General features: G+C 39.6%; 1 protein-coding gene across 3 annotated transcripts in view; it reads left to right on the top strand.

The window, feature by feature from the left end:
• TENM1 (teneurin transmembrane protein 1) overlaps positions 1-24,485 on the top strand; it is an 876,412-nt gene that overhangs the window by 679,149 nt on the left and 172,778 nt on the right. For all 3 annotated transcript variants that reach the window (XM_056539239.1, XM_056539238.1, XM_056539237.1), the window contains one exon: positions 2,031-2,263. In XM_056539239.1, coding sequence (XP_056395214.1) covers positions 2,031-2,263 — 233 coding nt within the window. The remainder of the gene's footprint in view (positions 1-2,030; positions 2,264-24,485) is intronic.

Raw genomic sequence — 24,485 nt, 5'->3', positions numbered from 1 at the left:
ATGGTCTCCTCATGCTTCCACCACCTCCAGGCTGTGTCATTCAGCTACTATATGGTCTCCTCATGCTGCCACTAACTCCAGGCGGTGCCATTCAGCCATTATATGGTCTCCTCATGCTGCCGCCAACTCCAGGCTCTCTGATGACATCTCTGTCCATTTTAGGAACTGTTAAGAGCAGCATATGTTTGCTATGGGGATTTTCTCCTACTCTGGACAGTTCTTAAAATGGACAGATATGTCAGCAGAGAGCACTGTGTTCATGATTCAGCAAAGAGTTCTGTGGTCCAAAAAGAAAATAATTTCCTCTTTAGCATTCAGCAGCTAATAAGTACTGGAAGGATTAAGATTTTTTAATAGAAGTAATTTACAAATCTGAATTCGATTAGAAAAACAGACATGGTGCACATCTACAATCTTGTATAATGATCTGACTGCTTCTCAGCATAATATCAAAAACTAACAGGTTGTTAGTATACATTTTTAATCAAAAAGTACAAGCCCACTCGCCACGTCAAGGCCACCTATTTAGAGTGGGTCCCTAACGTCCCTATCATAAAATGGCGCAGCACCGGGCGGCGACCACCACCGCCGCGACTCCAATGCCCACAGGGGGGAACGACCCACCGGCAGAGTGACCCCAATGCCACTCAAACCAGTCTATGGGCCGCACCCCCCCCCCCCGCAGACACGGCGCCACGGCAGCAACGGACACCGCACAGCACCACACCAGTGTGAACAAGGTCCAATAGCTCACTTACCATGCTCTCCCAGTCAGACTGGGAGGCTGCTAGGAAAGAAATGACCCATGTGTAGCTAACTACTACTTATATAGGATTGGGCTGAGGGGGTGGGGAAGGGTGCAGCACATGTTAAATCAAAAAAAAGGAGGGGATAGAAGTCACAGTGTGAATTCGGGTAGAAAAACAGACATGGTGCACATCTACAATCTGTTTAACTTTATGTCACCAGTTGATTTAAAAAAAAAGTTTTCCACCGGAGTACCCCTTTTAATGTTAAAAAATATATTTAATCTTTTCAATTGTGAGGCCCTATGGTCTCGTCAGGCTATTGCCACCTCCAGGCTGGGTCATTCAGACACTATATGGTCTCCTCATACTGATGCCACCTCCAGGCTCTGTCATTGTGCCGCTCTGCGACAGTGATTCTAATAGCGACGCCTCTAATCTGCATGTAATACTGAATTACTGTATTATTTAACTAACCCAGCACAGAGCCTATGTGTGTTACAGCAATACAAGGTGTTCTTCACCCCAATTGAGGCTCTCTGTAGGCCAGAAATTGCCGTTTTTAATACAAATTTGCCACAAATAAATTCGGACTGAACCAAATTTGGGGGGGAAATTTAGCGAATCGTCCAAATTACATTTTTCAAAAATTTGCTCATCTCTAATAGCAATGTCTCCATCAACATGTTTGTCAGAAATTACTGAAACATTTTGTCTAGGACAGGATAGAATATTTTTTTTCTAGTTATTGAATTTGTTTGTAAGACTTTTTAAGAATTGTGACTCATCTCCTCAAGTTTTATTCAGACCTGGGTTACTGTCACTTCAGTAGATTGTCAGTGTATTGTAGAACAGAACAGGTCCTACAGGTTAAGAGATGTTCTTTGAAACTACAGGGAGTATAGAGTAGGCTCAGGAGTTGAGGCAGCTTCAAACATTTCTGGTCCCAACTCCTATGAGCATTCAATGGAAAAAAAAAAAAAAAAACACAGCTGAGGTTCAGGAATTAGTTCTGTTGGTTATCTATTTATTTTACCTTATAGTACAATGTTTTGTCAGGATAAGTCAGCCTTTATCAACCGGACCCTCACTGTCACTGTCTTACCTCTGGTACTAGTCATTTAACCCCATAGATGTCACGGTCAGATGCAGATGACCCATCATTTGTAAGGGATAGGGCATATGTTGTGGAATCAGCAGCAAATATGTAGAATTATGTAGAAAAATTATATAAATAATAATATACCATATTCAAATAATAATACACCATATTCTCTCTTACAGTACTAGTCCAGCGCATAAATATTACTTGGCTGTGGATCCCTCTTCAGAATCTTTATACTTATCGGATACCAATACTAGGAAAGTCTACAAAGTGAAATCTCTCTCTGAAATTAAGGAGCTGTCAAAGAACTTTGAAGTAATAGCTGGGACTGGTGATCAGTGTCTTCCGTTTGACCAAAGCCATTGTGGAGATGGTGAAAACGCAAATGAGGCTTCACTTAACAGTCCAAGAGGTAAACTTATAGATAAAAAGTATTTAAACTTAATATGTCAACAGACATTCTACTAAGGCTACTTTTATGTTTACATTTAGTAAAGTTAAACATTGAAATAACCACTTAGATATTCCTAGATCTTGAACATGGTCAATTGATTCTATCATCTAGAACTACTAACCAATGTACAGCATCAGACCAGTCTTTCTTCATCTATATGTCTATGTCAGGAAAGTGGAAGGTCAACTCACTTCCCTACTATTGCTACAATTACCTCACTTCACAGTTATGAACAATGATTTCTTTAATTTTGTATCACTAGACACCAATGAGGGTCTTCACATGGTAAGGCTGTGTTCACAAGCCGGTATTTCCAAGCGGAATTCCGCGGAAATATTCCGCCCGGTAATTTCGCCGCAATAGGATTTTGCTGCTCTGTGTGCAGGTCGGAATTTCCACGGCAAATCCTGATTCTAGCCTCTGCAGAAACTGAACCTGTTCAATATTTCTGCAGATTCTGCTCGGAAATGCATTGCCGTCTATGTAGGTGGCGCATTTCCAAACTTGATTTTCCAAACTGACTGTTCGGTAGTCTGAGAAACTGCAGTATAAAAATAATTATTTCCTCTATGATCCATGTGATTTGTCAAGACATTTATTTCATCAGCATGGAATGGAGAAGAGAATAGATTGCGTAATATACATATTGTTTCATCACATTTTTTTTTTGTTATTTTTATTTTGAAATGTAGTTTCATGAAAGAAATAGTTACATGTAATCATATTAGATTTAAGAATCTCTGCTCTGAAAAGGACATATAAACTTTCACATTCTTGCTCTTATGTTTGTACTGAATATCTAGTTAAATATTGTAGCAATTTGCAAATCAATCTAAGACAGGCGATTACACAAAAATCACATTTTAATTAGACTTGTATAAACTTCTGAGCATAATGAACTATTCCCTGGTTGTGCAGACACGAGAAATATGTTCGTCAATAAATCACAATCAAAGACAAGATAATTAATATTTATTTAGTGCTCGAAAACCATTCAACAAAATGTAAATTGAAGTTGTGAAATGAATAACTCTTCACGTGATATATTTAATAAAGTTTAGTGCCTGGAATCCTGTAACAAATCCATGCAAAAGACATTCTATATTAAGAGACACATATTGTGAAATCCATGTAGTGTTTCTACTATGCTTCACCAGTTAAATACTGTATATTCCAAAACTGTCATGGTGTGTCGACTGAGAAGAGGTTCCCATTGTGTTTAAGGACAGCACATTGATGCTCTACATCATGAAAATACCTTTAAGGGTAGGGTCACGCGTAACACTTAGAAAAGGAAAGGATGAAGCAGTAAACCTCAGGGCTTCATACTTGTGCTTGTGGCTCCCACTCTTGCATACCTACCTGTGAGAATTACAATAACCTTAGCAAAGCAGTCAGATATGTGCCATTAGCCGCGTCCTGAGGGCACGCCTTTAGTGGGCATACCCTGTAGATGGATGAAATAATATAAGGGAGGGATGGGTGGTTTTCACAAAACGTCACGTACGGCCGCCTTAGAGTATTGGAGGCTTTATATACTCACACCCCCCTGCTCTAACTCATGTAAACTCTGCCCAGAGGACAAGGGGTGTTGAATACTTACGCCCCTCACACAAATACAGCCTTAACAGGCTTATACACACATATATATATATATATATATATATATATATATATATATATACATATAGTTGCATAATTTTACATTTTTGGAAACAAATGAACAATAAAATAATAACAATCAGTATGCCCTTTTAATGTAAAAGGTGTTCACAGTTCTTAGGATGGGTTGAAATTCCACCACTACCTCACCCCTTAGAGCATACATGCAAAAACTTACTGCTGTATCCGGTAATACAACCTATCCCTATTCACATGAAAGTATTACTTTCGGAAAACCATTTTAGCATCCATATGCAAAAGTACATGGTATGCATTGTGTGACTTTAAGGGTATTCACATCTCATTGTTTTTGTTTTTCTGGCCACCTCCAGGAGTAGTACAACTATGCTGTTTATGCAACTCTGAGTTACGTAAACAGTTTAGCTCTAGGGGCTACATGGTTTATGCAGCTCCTATTACGGTCAATGGGAGTTACGTATTTTGCTTAACTTCGCCACTCCGATTGCTTTCTGCTTTTCCAACCACCTCTAGCAGCCACAAACTCGACAGGGGTGGGCGGAAAAGTGAAACGACAAGATGAGACAACAAGGTAGAACTTAAAGGACGTCCGATTATATTATTTGGTGACCAATGGTTTGGATGTCATCCCAAATTATATTATAGCAATTGTCTTACTGCTTCCATGGCTCATCACCTACACTGAATACAAATAGATCAAATAAGATGAAAAAAGGATTTTTAAGAAAGCATTAACCTTTGGATAGAGAAATATTTTTGCGTCTGTTTGTAAGCACACAAATTAGATTTAAAAAAAATCCTGGAAAACAATGCCTAGCGGGGGAGATTTACTAAATAAAATGTGCCAAAAATAATAGAGTACTTGGCATGAGCCTAATTTATGTTATTATAGTTATTGTTATAGTGTTATAGACACTCCTTTTCTGGAAAATGTACATTTGTAGTCAGAATACATAATCCTTTCAACTGCACAGATATATAAGCAATTATATGAAGACCTTTCGCTCGCTGTGGTTGTTTTTGGTGACATGATCTACATACAAACAACTTATTAAAGGATTATTCCAATATTCTAAAGTGAGAACATACAGATGTGTCCAGCCTTACCTTTTCTTTAGTTAAGAATTCCATGAAACCTTTTCAACCCAATACCGCAACATGCTATGAAAGCACATAAAAGGCTTCGACTACGTGAAACACATTGTAATAGAGTGTCTGGAGATCATGTTGCTGTAAATGGCTGGTTATCTCACACCATGCATCACTGAACACATGAAGTTTAGAGAGAGGTTAAGAAGGGACACATCTGTTTTGCTAGGATATACTAAGAATATGCTTTGTACCCTAGACAATTTTTTCCTGCACAGAGACATCTCAGTCACCCACTGTGTGGGGAACTACAGCCTATCCACATTTAACTATATAAAGCTAGTTGCAGTTTCCTGCCCAGTTGGGTGGCTGGAAGATCCATCCCTGCCGCTGATCATAATGCAGTAAGCCATCACTTTCCATGATGGAAATTCCCCTTAAAATATGTTTTAGAGATACTGCTACTCCTTATTTACAATTGTCTGTAAATTTTGATTTGCTTATATGATGTTTCCAGCACATAGTAAGTGGAGATATGTGATAATAAGTAAACATATGCATGAACATCAGTGTGGGTATAATAGTAATAAAATATTCTCCAATATGTAATAGACAATACAGTGCTTATCAATGATATTGTGCACCATGGTAATGACTACTCCTGTTTGGGCTATAAAGAGGACTTGGGTCATTTATGTGGAGCCACTAGCATCCCACTCCCCACCCTGTTTACTACTTATATGTGCCGCAACATTATATGTAAGCCACGGAAGTGCTGCTATGGCTACAATCCTGCTGGAAAACATCAAAGATTAGATGAGAGAGGAGATCACCATGGGCCTAACACTTACTTTCCCAGATTATAAAATTTTGATTTCTGTTACATTACGTTTCTAAGCACATTAAGAGTGCAGTATGGCCTTTATAAATTCAAAAACACAGGACATTTTATTGAATATTCCCCTGTCCAGAGACTTCCACTACATCTCACTCAATAGATCCTTTATTTTACGGACACACATCCCTTCATTCAGTCCCACACTGTCTTTGAGTAGATGTCCTTCATGGCAAGGAGATCTTTCTTTTATCCGTAATGTTCTACCAGTCCACTAACACAAAGTTTAGTTTAGTTTGGTCTACATTCCACTATGAATGATGTACAGCCAAATTATTTGCTGTAAACTTTCTGTTTTTAGCATTGCCTTCTTGGACTGAATTACCTCTTAGGTGTTCTACTTTTCTGGCTGAGCTGCCATCGCAATGCCTTTTTCAAAAAATTTGGAGAAAATTCAGCCCATCAAGCCTACAATTGTAATATTCCACCTCTTTGAGCTTGAGGCCATATATTGATTTCAACCCCTTAACGACATAGGACGTAAATGCACGTCCTGGTGCCCTGGTACTGAATGCACCAGGACATACATTTACGTCCTGTACATAACCGCCAGCATCGGAATGGTGCTCGTGTCATGCGCAGCAGGTTCCGGCTGCTATCAGCAGCCAGGGACCCGCCGGTAATGGCAGACATCAGCGTTTGTGCTGATATGTGCCATTAACCCCTCTGATGCCATGAACAATACAGATCATGGCATCTGCGGCAGTTGCGGTCACTAAAATGGATGATCAGATCGCCCGCATTGCTGCCGTGGTGACCAATCATCCATAATGGCGGACAGAAGTCCCCTCACCTGCTTCCATCCATCTCCACGGGTCTTCTGTTCTAGTCTGAGATCGAGCAGACCGGAGCAGAAGGTCACCAATAACAGTGATCAGTGCTATGCCCTATGCATAGCACTGATCAGTATTAGCAATCAAGTGATTGCTATAAATAGTCCCCTATGGGCACTATTAAAGTGTAAAAGAAAATATAAAAATAATAATGTAAAAAAAACTAGAAAAATCCCCTCCCCCAATAAAAATGTAAATTGTAACTTTTTCCCATTTTACCCCCAGAAAGTGTAAAAAAAATTAATTAATAAACATATTTAGTATCGTCACATGCATACATGTTCGAAACTATCAAAATATAATGTTATGGATCCAGTACGGTGAACGGCGTAAACATAAAAAAAAAAGTCAAAAATTGCTGCTTTTTTGTCATATAATATTCCCCAAAAAATAAAATAATAATAATTAAAAGTTTCATATATGCAAATGGTTTATCAAAAAAAAAAGTACAGATCACGGCGCAAAAAATGAGCCCCCATACCACCGCTTACACGGAAAAATGAAAAAGTTATAGGTCATCAAAATAGAAGATTTTAAACGCACTAATTTGGTTAAAAAGTTTGAGATTTCTTTAAAGTGGTAAAATAATAGAAAAATATGCAATCATGGCTATCATTTTAATTGTATTGACTCACAGAATAAAGAAAACATGTCATTTTTATCGTAAATTGTACAGCATGAAAACGAAACCCCCACACAAATAGTATTTTTAATTTTGCTATACATTTTTACGGTAAAGTGAGTGATGTTATTACAAAGGGCAATTGGTCATGCAAAAAACAAGCCCTCATACTAGTGGGGATGAAAATATAAAAGAGTTATGATTTTTAGAAGGCGAGGAGGAAAAAACGAAAATGCAAAAATAAAATTGGCTGTGTCCTTAACCCCTTAACGATGCAGGACGTAAATGAGGTGGGGTGGTACTTAACGCACCAGGACGTACATTTACGTCAGAGCGATGCCCAGATCACCCGAAGGCTGTCTGGGCTTGCTGGGAGTTGTAGCTTCGCAATCGCTGGAGGCACCCTGGTTGGGAAACACTGCCATAGCAAACCTTCAGGTGTCCAGCGCTCCGGGACTCACCTCTGGCCAGGTTAGGGTTGACAATCATCCAGCACGTCCGGCCCGATGATGACATCACTATGGCACATGCGCAGATGATCCTTCGGAGCGAGGACCAACTGCGCATGCGTCCATCACGGCATCCGATTCGACGAAAGCAGCCCAATCCGCATTCAGCTTAGAAGAAGCTGAAAGTAAGGAGGGTGCGCGCTGATGATGACAGAGGATTCCGTCGCGTGGGAGGCGGGCACGTACAGAGCAGGGGGAAGGCCGGCCTCCAACCCACCACCCTCCACGGTGACGTCTCGGTGGCAAGATGGCGGCGGAAGAAAAGAAAAAAAGTGGTCGAGGCTAGGCAGGAAGCAAATGAAGAAACCAGCTTCCGGGTCTGGAAAAAAGGTAAATAAAACACCACATACAGAACCGTTAGCAACATAAAAAAAAACATAATAACATATAGCCACAGAGCTAACTAACTGCCAAAAGTAGGTTAAGGCAGTGGAGAACCCCTTTAAGGGGTTAAAGGGGTACTCCGGTGGAATTTATTTATTTATTTTTTTAAATCAACTGATACCAGAAAGTTAAACAGATTTGTAAATTAAAAACTATGTAGATGTGTGCAGCTCACAACTATTACGCACCGAGGTCAAACGGGGCAAGCAACTATACCTTAATTGCTAGAAAAGGAAAACCAAAAAATACAGTGTAGCCCGGACCTTCTAGGTGAGTATAAAATGGATATACGTGGATCGTGCTTCAATAATAATTATCATTTATTTATAAAATATAAATAAGATTTCGACACTTCTCACAGGGCCCTTGTGAGAAGAACATACATATTAAAAGGCAACCTAACAATGTATTAGGCAATAGTGTTAAAATTATAAACTTGGCATAGAGTAATAGAATATAATAGCAGAGTAAGATCTGTACCATGCAAATATATTAGAAAGTTGCTCTTCTAGATGTTTAGGGTAAATATGTCCCTTTTAGATACAGTAGCAAACAGTCTGTGTTATTAGAAATTGTTACCGGTCTGTAAATTGTAGCTCAGGCGGTGGATATTGCTCCCGCAATGGCTGAGTGTCCGTGGTGTGCACAGTTCACTGTGCGGTGCTTCCAATTGTAAGCCTGGTCCAGTAGGGTCTGAGCGTGGTGGCAGTCGCTGTCGGCTAAGGCTCTGGCAGGCGCCGAAGATCGTAGTGGTGTCCGGGGACTGCTGGCGCTGGCGTGCGCTAGAGTTGGTATTCCTCACCGCTTTGTTAGTTGGTAGACAGGACCATATACTGGAGGGCTGGAAGTTCACCTCGTGGTGCCGGCGTCTGACGTCAGAGCCGGGATGGCTACACCAGGATGATTGCACCGGGATGGATCTGAACTGCTGAACCGGGTAGGTAGCAGAGTGAGAGCGCTAATGATGGTACAGTTCATGAAGAATAACTGGCCATAAAATTTGGGCACAGTTCAAGTACTACTATGCCAGTAGATAACGACTAGACGCGTTTCAGGGTTGTATAATATAACCCTTTCCTCAGTAGTCATGATAGTTGCCATAGATCATCAGTTGTTTTATATGGGCACAAATCCCACCCCTTAACACATTGATGGATAATAATAAAAAACATAAATGGATTCAATGGATCGGTTCACCTAGAGAGCAGTACTAAGTATAGAGTGGTGTGTGAATTCTGTTGAAAAATTGTAACGATGCGTTTTCCCAAACAAATGAGTTTTTTTTGGGATAATAAAGAGAGATGAGAGATAGTATTAAATGACAGACGGTGTATTGAGAATAAATAAATAAGGGAATACAATAAAATAAAATAAAATGAAACAGGAATGAAACAAGAAAAGTAATAAAAATAAAAATAAAAATAAATGTAAATAACCATAGATATAAAATAAAATTAGTTATAGTAGTCAAATTACAATGAGAATAGGAATAAAATTAGAAAATATTAAATGAGAAAAAATGAAAATATAAAATTAAAATAAGAGTTTAATTATAAAAAATATAAGAATAAAAATAAAAATAAAAATAAAAATAAGAAAAAGATATAAATAAAATAAAAATAAAAATAAAATTAAAAAATTAAATAATAAATGATTAAAAAATAAAATAAAAATAAAAATTAATATAAATAATAATAGAATGAGACGAAATGAAACATAGATAAGTAAAAATAAAATTAAAATGAAATGAATAAATAATTGAATGGAAAGGTAACAGTGACATAAAATAATAATAATAGATAAAAGGACATCGTAGTAGATGAATCTATAGGGGATGAAGTCAGCCCATGGGATAACCCCTTAATGACCAAATAGGGGTGTTCCAATGGGCCGAGTGAATCCCCTATAAAAATCCGAAGAGTTCGAAGTTGGAGTTGAGTCCGCCAGGTTCTAATGTTGCATTAAGGGGTTATCCCATGGGCTGACTTCATCCCCTATAGATTCATCTACTACGATGTCCCTTTATCTATTATTATTATTTTATGTCACTGTTACCTTTCCATTCAATTATTTATTCATTTCATTTTAATTTTATTTTTACTTATCTATGTTTCATTTCGTCTCGTTCTATTATTATTTATATTAATTTTTATTTTTATTTTATTTTTTAATCATTTATTATTTAATTTTTTAATTTTATTTTTATTTTTATTTTATTTATATCTTTTTCTTATTTTTATTTTTATTTTTATTTTTATTCTTATATTTTTTATAATTAAACTCTTATTTTAATTTTATATTTTCATTTTTTCTCATTTAATATTTTCTAATTTTATTCCTATTCTCATTGTAATTTGACTACTATAACTAATTTTATTTTATATCTATGGTTATTTACATTTATTTTTATTTTTATTACTTTTCTTGTTTCATTCCTGTTTCATTTTATTTTATTTTATTGTATTCCCTTATTTATTTATTCTCAATACACCGTCTGTCATTTAATACTATCTCTCATCTCTCTTTATTATCCCAAAAAAAACTCATTTGTTTGGGAAAACGCATCGTTACAATTTTTCAACAGAATTCACACACCACTCTATACTTAGTACTGCTCTCTAGGTGAACCGATCCATTGAATCCATTTATGTTTTTTATTATTATCCATCAATGTGTTAAGGGGTGGGATTTGTGCCCATATAAAACAACTGATGATCTATGGCAACTATCATGACTACTGAGGAAAGGGTTATATTATACAACCCTGAAACGCGTCTAGTCGTTATCTACTGGCATAGTAGTACTTGAACTGTGCCCAAATTTTATGGCCAGTTATTCTTCATGAACTGTACCATCATTAGCGCTCTCACTCTGCTACCTACCCGGTTCAGCAGTTCAGATCCATCCCGGTGCAATCATCCTGGTGTAGCCATCCCGGCTCTGACGTCAGACGCCGGCACCACGAGGTGAACTTCCAGCCCTCCAGTATATGGTCCTGTCTACCAACTAACAAAGCGGTGAGGAATACCAACTCTAGCGCACGCCAGCGCCAGCAGTCCCCGGACACCACTACGATCTTCGGCGCCTGCCAGCGCCTTAGCCGACAGCGACTGCCACCACGCTCAGACCCTACTGGACCAGGCTTACAATTGGAAGCACCGCACAGTGAACTGTGCACACCACGGACACTCAGCCATTGCGGGAGCAATATCCACCGCCTGAGCTACAATTTACAGACCGGTAACAATTTCTAATAACACAGACTGTTTGCTACTGTATCTAAAAGGGACATATTTACCCTAAACATCTAGAAGAGCAACTTTCTAATATATTTGCATGGTACAGATCTTACTCTGCTATTATATTCTATTACTCTATGCCAAGTTTATAATTTTAACACTATTGCCTAATACATTGTTAGGTTGCCTTTTAATATGTATGTTCTTCTCACAAGGGCCCTGTGAGAAGTGTCGAAATCTTATTTATATTTTATAAATAAATGATAATTATTATTGAAGCACGATCCACGTATATCCATTTTATACTCACGTAGAAGGTCCGGGCTACACTGTATTTTTTAGATTTGTAAATTACTTCTATTAAAAAAAATCTTAATCCTTCCAGTACTTATTAGCGTTTGTATACTACAGAGGAAATTCTTTTCTTTTTGGATTTCTTTTCTCTCACAAACTCAGTGCTCTCTGTTGACCAAAGAAATGCTGCTCTGGACAGTTCCTGAAATGGACAGGAAATGAGGTGTCAACAGAGAGCACTGTGTTCGTGACAGAAAAGAAATTCAAAATGAAAAGAATTTCCTCTGTAGTATACAGAAGCTAATAAGTACAGGAAGGATTAAGATTTTTTAATTGAAGTAATTTACAAATCTGTTTAACTTTCTGGCACCAGTTGAATTAAAAAAAAAAAAGTTTTCCACTGGAGTACCCCTTTAACCCCTTAAGGACACAGGACGTAAATGTACGTCCTGGTGCGGTGGTACTTAACGCACCAGGACGTACGTTTACGTCCTGTTCATAACCGCGGGCATCGTAGCGATGCCCGTGTCATGCGCGGCTGATCCCGGCTGCTGATCGCAGCCAGGGACCCGCCGGCAATGGCAGACGCCCGCGATCTCGCAGGCGTCCGCCATTAACCCCTCAGATGCCGGGATAATACAGATCCCGGCATCTGCGGCAGTACGCGATTTCAATGAATGATCGGATCGCCTGCAGCGCTGCTGCGGGGATCCGATCATTCAGAACGCCACACGGAGGTCCCCTCCTTCCGGCTCCCGGCGTCTTCTGCTCTGGTCTGAGATCGAGCAGACCAGAGCAGAAGATCACCGATGACACTGATCTGTTCTATGTCCTATACATAGAACAGATCAGTATTAGCAATCATGGTATTGCTATGAATAGTCCCCTATGGGGACTATTCAAGTGTAAAAAAAAATGTAAAAAAATGTAAAAGTAAAAAAAAAGTGAAAAATCCCCTCCCCCAATAAAAAAGTAAAACGTCCGTTTTTTCCTATTTTACCCCCAAAAAGCGTAAAAAATGTATTTAATAGACATATTTGGTATCGCCGCGTGCGTAAATGTCCGAAATATTAAAATGAAATGTTAATGATCCCGTACGGTGAACGGCGTGAACGTAAAAAAAAAAATGTCCAAAATTGCTACTTTTTAAATACATTTTATTTAAAAAAATTATAAAAAATGTATTAAAAGTTTTTTATATGCAAATGTGGTATAAAAAAAAAGTACAGATCATGGCGCAAAAAATGAGCCCTCATACCGCCGCTTATACGGAAAAATAAAAAAGTTATAGGTCATCAAAATAAAGGGATTATAAACGTACTAATTTGGTTAAAAAGTTTGTGATTTTTTTTAAGCACAACAATAATATAAAAGTATGTAATAATGGGTATCATTTTAATTGTATTGACCCTCAGAATAAAGAACACATGTCATTTTTACCGTAAATTGTACGTCGTGAAAACAAAACCTTCCAAAATTAGCAAAATTGCATTTTTCTTTTCAATTTCCCCACAAAAATAGTGTTTTTTTGGTTGCGCCATACATTTTATGATATAAAGAGTGATGTTATTACAAAGGACAACTGGTGGCACAAAAAACAAGCCCTCATACTAGTCTGGCGATAAAATTATAAAAGAGTTATGATTTTTAGAAAGCGAGGAGGAAAAAACGAAAACGTAAAAATTAAATTGTCTGAGTCCTTAAGGCCAAAATGGGCTGAGTCCTTAAGGGATTAAGGCCAAAATGGGCTGCGTCCTTAAAGGGGTACTCCGCACTAGACATCTTATACCGGGGGGCCCGCTTCTGGGGACCCCTGCAATCTCTCCTGCAGCCCCCCTTGTCATTACTACACGGACCTAAGTTTGCTCCGTGCGTGATGACTCACGACACATGGCCGCAGTATCGTGACGTCATGCTCTGCCCCCCCTTAAATGCAAGTCTATGGGAGGGGGCGTGACCCTGATGTCATGATACTCCGGCTACTGTATTGTGAGTCATCACGCACAGAGCAAACTTAACTCTGTGCAGTGATGACTCAGGGGGGGGGGGGGCTGGAGTGCACCTTTAAGGGTTAGAGATGAGCGAATTTTTGAAAAATTCGATTCTGCCGATTCGCCAAATTTCCCCCCAAAATTTGGTACAAATTTATTTGTGGCGAAACGCTATTAAAAACAGCTATTTCTGGGCTACAGAGAGCCTCAATAGGGGTGTAGAACACTTTGCCTTGTCGTAAAACGCATAGGGAGTGCGCTGTGATAGTGAAATAATACTGTTATTCAGTATGACATGCAGATTACAGGTGTCACTATTAGAATCACTGCCGCAAAGCGGCACAATGACAAAGCCTGGTAATTGGAATGAGCAAACTTTAAATCCTTTATGAGGACCCATTGGAGGGCAGGTCTGGCGCCAGCAACCACAGTAATTCCAGCTCCAATAGTGCATAATTGCTGCAGTGTATAAGTTGCTGCAGTGAAAAAGCTTGTACTTGTATGTTGAAATCAAGCTGGCGGTCCGCAGCGAGTACTGCTGCCGTCTGTCCCAGTCCCTGCCTCTCAGCACACCCCCATGCTCTGAATGTCCATTTGAAAAGAGAGGGACTGCAGTACCAACAACTTGGACAGGAGCATATTCAGCTTCTGTGCCGTTGGATAAATGGGCGCATAAAGCTAGAAGTGGCTGCAGTGAAAAAGCTCGTACTTGTATGTTAAACTTGAGCTGGTGGTCCTCCGCGAGGCGAACTACCACGTGTTACAGCCCCTGCCTCTCAGCGCCCCCCATTTGTGAAAATGCGAATGTTTCATTTAACCCCTTGGGGACGGAGGGTTTTTCCATTTTTGCACTTTTGTTTTTTCCTCCTTACCTTTTAAAAATAATAACCCTTTAAATTTTGCACCTAAAAATCCATATGATATCTTATTTTTTGCGCCACCAATTCTACTTTGTAATGACGTCAATCATTTGATCCAAAAATCTTCGGCGAAAGGGAAAAAAAATCATTGTGCGACAAAATTGAAGAAAAAAACAAATTTTTTTTAACTTTTGGGGGCTTCTGTTTCTACGCAGTAAATTTTTCTGTAAAAATGACACCTAATCTTTATTCTGTAAGTCCATACAATTAAAATGATACCCTACTTATATAGGTTTAATTTTGTCATACTTCTGGAAAAAATCATAAATGCAGGAAAATGTATACGTTTAAAATTGTCATCTTCTGACCCCTATAACTTTTTAATTTTTTGGGCCGGTTTGAGGACTAATTTTTTTATCGGTACCATTTTTGTATTGATCTGACTCTTTGATCGCTTTTTATTCATTTTTTTCATAATATAAAAAGTGACCAAAAATATGCTATTTTGGACTTTGGAATTTTTTTGTGTGTACGCCATTGACCGTGCGGTTTAATTAATGATATATTTTTATAATTTGGACATTTCCGCACACGGCGATATCACATATGTTTATTTTTATTTACACCATTTTTGTTTTTTAAATGGGAAAAGGGGGTGATTCAAACTTTTATTAGGGAAGGGGTTAAATGATCTTTATTAACTTTATTTCCCTTTTTTTTTTTTTTTTTTGCAATGTTATAGCTCCCTTAGGGGGCTATATCACTGCACACACTGATCTTTTGCATTCATCAATGGTTTCTCATATGAAACCATTGATCAATGAATTTGCCACTTGACTGCTCATGCCTGGATCTCAGGCACTGAGCAGTCATTCGGCGATTGGACAGCGGGGAGCAGGGACAGCATGAGAGCCATGCCAACTGAGGGTTGAGTCTGAGGAACCAACCAACTGTTGACTGTGGGTGTCAGATGTCACTTGGGATGAAGTGGATGACCGAGTAAACCAATCAATCACGGCTGCTGGGTTGCTGGTGGAGACACGACTGCAAGCTGACATCGGGAGCTCAGACCTCTTGCTGCGACTCCAGCTGCCACACTCCCCTACTCTGCTGCAACCTCTGCCTACACCTGGTGAATTTAGGCCTCTGCCACTCCTCTGTGCATGTCCAGGTACTTCTCTGCCTGACACACTTATACACCAGCTGAGTGCATATATGTTACACTTATGAGAGGAAGTCAATGCGCTCCACTACGCTTAAAACTGTATTAGACTACAGAAACAAGTGTGTAGCTTTGTCTGGCCTTTCACAGGAACTAGGCCAAAATTAGTTTAACAGGAAAATACACAAAGGACACCACGTAGGTGTACATACAGTTTACACTTATGAGAGGTAGACAACACGCTCCTCTACAAACTGTATAAGGCTACCGAAAAAAGTGGGTAGCTTTGGCTGGCCTTTCACAGTAACTAGGCCCAAATTCGTTTTACAGGTAAAAGAAAACGTACACCACCTATGTACGCACAGGTTATACTTATGAGAGGACAATAAGCTCTGCTAGGCAATCTGTATTAGGCACTGTAATAAGGTGACTATGGCTTTTCATGCTCACCCTAACTGGCCCCTGTTAGCTTTACAGTTGTTGTACAACCAACTGCAGCAGTACAGAATCGCTGTGTAGTAGAGCCCAGTACAGTAGTATTAGGCACTAATAGCAGGTGACAATGACTTTTAGTGCTCAGCCTAACTATAAGCTTTAGAGTTGCTGTACACCCCACTGCAGCAGTAAAGTCGCTGTGTATTACACCTAAAAGTGAACTTTCTTTCTGTCCCTTCCCTGTCAGTGCTTTTCTGCAGTGATTTTGGCTTGTGCTGAATCGCTGCTGTGAAGCTGTTTTTCTGTGCAACACACACACTGCTCTATCTCTCCCTGCAATGAAACGCTCTCTCTGAAATAAATCGCTGCTATGCCTGGCCGCAAGATGGCTGCCGATTATATAGGGCTGTGACATCACAGGGGTGGCTAGCTGCTGATAGGCTGCATGCTGCATGTGATTCAGGGTCATCCCGCCTACCCGCCTTGCCACCTTCCCAGAGTTCCTTGCTCAATGTCCTCATATGTGGATCTGCCATTTTAGATGCCCCTAAGCCTGGACAGCACTAAATGGAGTTTAATGAAGTGATTCGTGCAAACAAATCGCAGCGATATTTGGATTCTTTGTGAAGCAAATTTTTCCTGAAATTCGTAATGAATTCGGATTCGTCAGATTTGATTCGCTCATCCCTATTAAAAGGGTACTCCGCCCCTGGCATCTTATCCCCTATCCAAAGGATAGGGGATAAGATGTTAGATCGCCGCGGTCCCGCTGCTGGGGACGCTGGGGATCCCCGATGCGGCACTGCGCGATCATTACTGCACAGAGCGAGTTCGCTCTGCACGTAATGACGGGCGATACAGGGGCCGGAGCAGTGTGACGTCATGGCTCCGCCCCTCATGACATCACGTCACGAGGGGCGGAGCCGTGACGTAACAATGCTCCGGCCCCTGTATTGCCCGTCATTACGTGCAGAGCGATCTCGCTCTGCGCAGTAATGATAGCGGGGTGCTGCAGCAGCAATCCCCGGGGTCCCCAGCAGCGGGACCCCGGCGATCTGACATCTTATCCCCTATCCTTTGGATAGGGGATAAGATGTCTAGGGGTGGAGTACCCCTTTAAGGGGTTAATGGGCTGAACCAAATAGCTTTAAGTAACAATTCCTATTGATTTCTGGCATTGTTCTAGGTCTGCTCCACACAGGCCACTCCAACAGGCTGATCGCTTGACACTTGACAGGATAGGATTATCAATTCATTCTACTTGCACCAAATACTAATTCTCCCATCATAATGGCGCAACATTAATCAGGAACAATCTGACCAGGCACTGTTCTGTGATTTTTTTGCCCATTGAAGTCTTGCATTTCTGTTTCCCTTGAGCAGCAATGACACTCACACTGTTTTTCTGCTGTTATAACTAATCCAACCAAGAGTTGTACCTTTGGACACGAATGTTGTATTTGACTGCAAGTTGCTAGACTGTGCACTGCCTGTTCATTTGAATTGATCTTTAGTCATTGAGTTGTTTTTATCCACAATATCAAGCCAAACCTGATCTAAAATTACTTACTTGATTTTATGCTGCATTCTGGCACCAAGTATCAAGGATTTCCTGTACACACCAGCATATACATTCTGTACACTACTCATTTAGCTTTCTAAAGAAAGGGAACCAGATCTGATCAAAAGTGATCTACTGTGTAATTTGACTCCCCCCCTGATCAAAACTTCTGAAATGTTGCTTTGACATCAAAAGTTGGACGGATTGATAGTCACTGACTTAGCAAATTATTTTAAGAAGCTTCAAGGGAATCTCTAATATCTAACAGATCCTGAGAACTGGTTGTGACCACAATGTCGGGATCCAAGATGAAAGGCCATACTTTATTGTGGGGTTTAAGGGCAAAACTAGCCGCAATTGATAGGATGAACTTATTTGAGGAAATAATTTCCAGTGAGCCCAATTTAGTAATAGCTACAGAGGAACAGAATTGTATTATCTACCTCAATATCTAAACAGGCATGACTTCATAGCCCCGCCCCTCATGGTGTCACGCCCCTCCCCCTCACGCAAGTCCATGGAAGGGGGCGTGATGGCTGTCACACCCCCTCCCATAGAATTGCATTGAGGGGGCAGGGCGTGACATCATGAGGGGGTGGGGCTATGATATCACAAGCTCCCGCCGCCGGCTGCAGTGTTCGGAACAGTTTGTTCCAAACGCTGAGCAGCGGAGTACCCCTTTAGGGGATAAGTGCCAAATTATGTTATAAGCCACATGCCTCTTTAGTGGATGCTGGGTAAATTGATATATTGCAGCTAAATGGCCATCAGGCAAGAAAACCCTTTATTACTAATCGCCAAACTAGCATTATTTATTCGTAATTTTTTACTTTTATTTAATAGTCATTATTATTGAAATTTGGGGTTAGAAAGAAAGGGAATTTCTGCTGCCTGACAGCATTTAGAAATAGTACACTCTAAAGAGGAATAAAAACAGTCTGTGGTCTTTCAGCAAATCATCCTAAAGCTACGGAATATTCTGATCACTTCTGATTTGCTTAAAAGGTTGAGTAATTCTTTGTGTCAGGATGTTTTCAGTTCTCTGTGTGGTGTTTGTAGCATTTAAAATCATTTTAATCCATCACAATGACAGGTCATCTGTCCTAATCCTACACTGCATTGTACATACCTCGATAATATACACATAAGTAGCAGATGGGAAAGTACTTGAGTGCATTCAGTGCTTAGCACTTTCACTTTTGGCAGAATATGGAATCAACAAGCATTTTTGTGAGCGATGTTTTGTTTTTGGAGCTTCAATCGCTCCAGAGGGAGCCAAACATATGATAACAACATTTCTGGGAATCATAGCTGTGCCCCTGAGTTCAATTCCACAACTGATTTCATGAGACTTTTACAACAAAGCACTCAATTATCAAAGTCCTAATTAGCACTAAACAATTCCCCTAGTCACCTGATGCCCTGAAAACATGACCCGTGCTGTAGGTCGTTTTTGGAATTTGACTCTAGGGAGCTGTTCATTGCTCAATAGATCATTCTACAGTATAAAGCCTATTTCAATTAGCCACATATATGAAAAAATATGTATTAAGGTAACAATGCCTGACGTATTATCAGGACCAGTTTAACAGCTATGAAATATGTTGTCACTTAATGTAAATCCTTTTTCCTTCAGGGGTGGACAGTAGAAGACCCTATGCAATAGTGTGGGCAACCCTATGCAGTAGAGTGGGCAATTAAATGTATGGTCGGCACTGAAATATATACATGTGTAGGAACCATGCTCGTATAGTGAATAGACATGAATATCAATTTACCTAAATGCAAACATAAATACAGCCATATGTACAAAAGATAATATAAATATTTGACAAAAGCACCAAATACATTTTGGCAGATTTACTAAGGATGCTGCACCAGAACTTTGTCCTTAAATGCACCCGAATTGTGGCATGTAGCAATTGAGACACTTTTATAAAGCAAAGTATGCCACAGAGAACAGAACATGTGCCTCACCTGGCAAAGGGAAGTGGCTTTTCATGAAAGGGGCTTGGTATTGGTAAAGAGAAGACTGATATAAGTTGTGATGCCACGTGCCATAAATGTAACACAATGGGGGACATTTATCAAGCTCTTTAGACTGTTTTTTTCTCTTCTAAATTTGTTGCACTCTATTTTTGTGCAACTTTTCTGCTACTTTTGCTGTAGAGGATTTTTAGTCCATGATGCATTCTAGTCTATTTTAGACAGAAAAATGCATTGGTGCTGAATTTATCAAGTGCGACTTTTGTGCGACAAGTCGCATCTTCCCAAAATACACTGAAATGTCAGACCATGCTGGAGCAGGTCTAAATGCAGTTTAAGCTGTAGACCCTGAAGTCTGAGCACAGAATTTATCAAGGGCTGTGAGACCTTTGATAAATTAGGAGCACAATAGACAGGAGACTACCACATACGCTGGTCTATAAGCATACCCAGAATAGACTAGATTAGTAAATGTCCCCCTATGTTGGTGCAGTCTAAAGTAAGTTAAAAAGAAGTTAGTCTAAATTTAGGACAGAAGTGCAAACTTTGGCTGTATTCACAAAGCAGAATTTCCTCACTGAATTTTCTCTACTTCTCTATGCAAAAACCATGGCAAACAAGTAATTTGCAAAAACCATGGCACACAATTTTCCATGTGGAAAATCTGCTGGGAATCCTTGTGGAATCAAAGCCCCATTGATGTCAGTTGAGGATTATTTTCAGTGAGGAAATTCTGTAATGAATCCACTATAAGATGCACCAAATACAGAATGCCAATTATTCTCACATTCTTAACCTCTTGGGGACCAAGGTCGTATAGGTACGCCCTTGCGTCCCAGTACTTAAGGACCAAGGGCGTACTTTTACACCCTGTTCCTGTTACCAGGGTTTGAAGCAAGCTCACGAGTTGTCAGCTCTCAGCAGCCAGGACCGGGGTTAATGCCAGACACCACAGATCGGGCCAATGGCTGCCATTAACCCTTTAGATGCCATGATCAAAGTTGATTGTAAGATGCCGTGATCAAAGTTGATTGTTGTGCCTAAAAATAAACTAAAATGATCCCTGTAGCTCAGCGGAGCTGATCGGAACCATCGCAGTGAAACCACAATGTCCCGGTCAGCTGAGAGGACAACGGGGGGCACTTATCTGCCTCTTCGCCATCCGATTAATCCTCTGCTACTCCCAGCCAGCCATGCAGGCTGTATCAGCAGAGCACCGATAACACTGATCTATGCTATGGAATAGCATTGAACAGTATATGCAATCAAAAGATTCCATGGTATTGCCCCCTATGGGGACTATAAAAAAAAAAGAAAAGTGTAAAAAGAAAAGTTAATAACAGTGAATTAACCCCTTCCTAAGAAAAGTTTGAATCCCCCCTTTTCCCATTTTTATTAATGAAATAATGTAATAAAAAATTAAAGTAATCATATGCGGTACCGTCACGTGGGGAAATGTCTGAACCATTAAAATATAAGGTCAGCTAAACCGCATGGTTGATGGCGTCACTTCATGAACCATAAAAATGTATAAAAGCGATCAAAAAGTCCCATCAAAACAATAAGGCTACCGGTAAAAACTACAGATCACAGTACAAAAAAATTAGCCATCATATAGCCCTGTATGCGGAAAAAAAAGTTATAGGGGTTATAATATGGCAATTTGAAACATACTAATTTTGGTGCACACAGTTTTTTACAATTATTTTTTTAAGTAGTAAAATGAAATAAAACCCACATAAATTGTATATCCTTGTAACCATATGGACCTACAGACTAAAGATAAGGTTACATTTTTACCGAAAAGTGCACTGCATAGAAAGGAAGCCCTCAAAAGAGTTTTTTTTTCACTGCAGATTATGTTATAAAATAAGTGATGTTGTTGCAAAGTACAATTGGTGATGTAAAAAACAAGCCCTCATAGGGGTCTGTAGGTGAAAAATTTAAAGCGTTATGATTTTTAGAATGGGAGGAGGAAGAAACGAAAGTACAAAGATGAAAATTGGTCTGTTCCTTAACCTCTTAAGGATGCAGGGCGTACCTGTACGCCCTGCACCCCCGGTCCCGGTGTATAAAGCGGGGTCACGCCATGACCCCGCATCACACTGGGTCGGTCCCGGCTGCTATTGATAGCCGGGACCCTGGGCTAAAAGCGCGTGGCACAGATCGTTGTGCCTCGCGCTATTATCCCTTCAGACGCGGCGATCAAAGTTGATCGCTGCATCGAAAACAAAAGTAAAAGCTTCCCTCAGCTTAGTCGGGCTGATCGGGACTATCACAATAAAATTATGATTTCCCGATTAGCTAGGACGCGAGCGAAGACCCCCTTACCTTGCTCAGTCGCGTCCGATTGGCGTTTGATTGCTCTAAGCCTGAGCTACAGGCTTGAGCAATCAACCCCCTATTACGCTGATCCATGCAAAGCTATGGCTTTGCAGGCCCTATGGGAGCTATAACACTGCAAAAAAAAAGTGAAAAAGAGAAGTTAATAAAGGTCATTTAACCCCTTCCCTAATAAAAGTTTGAATCACCCCCCTTTTCCCATAAAAAAAACGTTGCAAATAAAAATAAACATATGTGGTATCTCCACGTGCGTAAATGTCCAAACCATAAAAATATATCGTTAATTAAACTGTACGGTCAATGGCGTACGCACCAAAAAATTCCAAAGTCCAAAATAGCGTCTTTTTGGTCACTTTTTATATCATAAAATTATTTTTTATAAAAAGTGATAAAAAAAAGTCCGATCAATGCAAGAATGTTACCGATAATAACTTCAGAACACGGCACAAAAAATGAGCCCTCATACCAGCCCATACGCGGAAAAATAAAAAAGTTATAGGGGTCAGAAGATGACAATTTTAAACGTATAAATTTTCCTGCATGTAGTTATGATTTTTTTTTTAGAAGTATGATAAAATCAAACCTATATAAGTAAGGTATCATTTTAACCGTATGGAACTACAGAATAAAGATAAGGTGTCATTTTTACCGAAAAATGCATTGTGTAGAAACGGAAGCCCCCAAAAGTTACAAAATTAAATTCTTTCTTCAATTTTGTCGCACAATTAATTATTTTTTCGTTTTGCCGTGGATTGTTTGGTAAAATGAGTAATGTCACTGCAAAGTAGAATTGGTGGCGCAAAATATAAGCCATCATATGGAATTGTATGTGCAAAATTGAAAGCGTTATGATTTTTAGAAGATGATGAGGAAAAAATGAAAATGCAAAAACAGAAAAACACTGAGTCCTTAAGGGGTTAAAGGGATATTCCGGGCTTGACGAACTTTTAACTTTCCTGGCCATTATAAAGAATTATACTAGCTCTACATTTACTTGCTATACGGTTCTGCCATGGATCGTCTACCTTTTCTTCTTTATATGGTCCCCCCAGGTTTAGCGTTTCCGTTCAGGTCTTGATGACGTTCGTCTCAAACCTATTTCACAATCCTTTGCGTCTCGAGCCGGCAGCTGGTGTAAGGGGACTTGGCTATTTCTTGAATTTCCTCACAAACCAGCCCCCTGATTACATTTGTGGTTCATCTGTATCTCCCATTGTGCCAGCATTCCTTGCGTTCCCACATTCTGCAGATTGCCGAGATCAGCACGCCAGGACATGCAGATGGACCGCAAACGTCATCAGGGTGCTGGCTTGTGAGGAAATACAAGAAATAGCCAAGCCCCCTGACCCCAGCTGCCGCCTCGAGCCGCAAAGGATTGTGAGTTGAACGTCATCAACACCGAAACGGAAACATTAAGCCTGGGGGGACCATATGAAGAAGAAAAAGTAGACAATCCATAGCAGAGCCGTATAGCAAGTAAATGTAGAACTAGCATAATTCTTCATAATGGACAGGAAAAGTTAGTTAAGTCCCGAATACCCATTTAAGGCTAAAATGGGCTTGGGCTTTAAGGGGTTAAAGTCCTTTCTGGCCCCTGTGCAGCTGCATGTGATCAAAATACAGTTTGTTACCACTGATTTGCTTACCAATCTGTATTTCTAAGGATATACCTATATATGTGCCATAGAAACAAAATTGGGTTCACCCAGAAGTTGGTTTGGCAATGTTATCACATCATAGCAAATACTTTGTTTATTCCTATTTTATAAAGGAGCCAGAATAGATTAGTGCACAACCATAATATAAAAACTTTAGACTAACATATGTGATCCAAGGGCTAAGCAGATATTTAGCCCAGTCTACAATGTATTTTCCATATACCAAGCTATGAAACGTCAAGAGCAAACTATAGTTCTTAAAGGCTTGTGGTATTAAAGTCGAGTGATTTAAAGTGTAAAGCTGTGCAAAATAATAATAATCACCATAAACAACATATCGTGGGTAGTATGAGAACAGTAAATAGGTCTACTGTGCAATGTGATGCCCAAGAGAAAATATTCAATAATCTAAATAAATAAATAAATAAATTAAAATCACATTTTATTGACCAGCTGTCCAAGCTGCAGTGCTAAAGCTGCCCCTCCCATATTATTCAGAAAACATGGCTCCCATGTTGTCGTGCAGTTTGTGCAGAATGCAGGAAAAGTCATGAGTTATAATTCAGTGTAAGGAAACTGATAGGATATTGTCAATTTTTATACTGTAAAAAAGGCAATGTGAAAGCTATAAAGAAAACAGACCGATTGTCTGTGTTTTACATAGTTACCCACATTATC

This window comes from Hyla sarda, chromosome 9, assembly GCF_029499605.1.
Source record: "Hyla sarda isolate aHylSar1 chromosome 9, aHylSar1.hap1, whole genome shotgun sequence".
Lineage (NCBI taxonomy): Eukaryota > Metazoa > Chordata > Amphibia > Anura > Hylidae > Hyla > Hyla sarda.
Note: the sequence above shows the minus strand (reverse complement) of the source record. Positions and strands in the feature narration are given on the sequence as shown.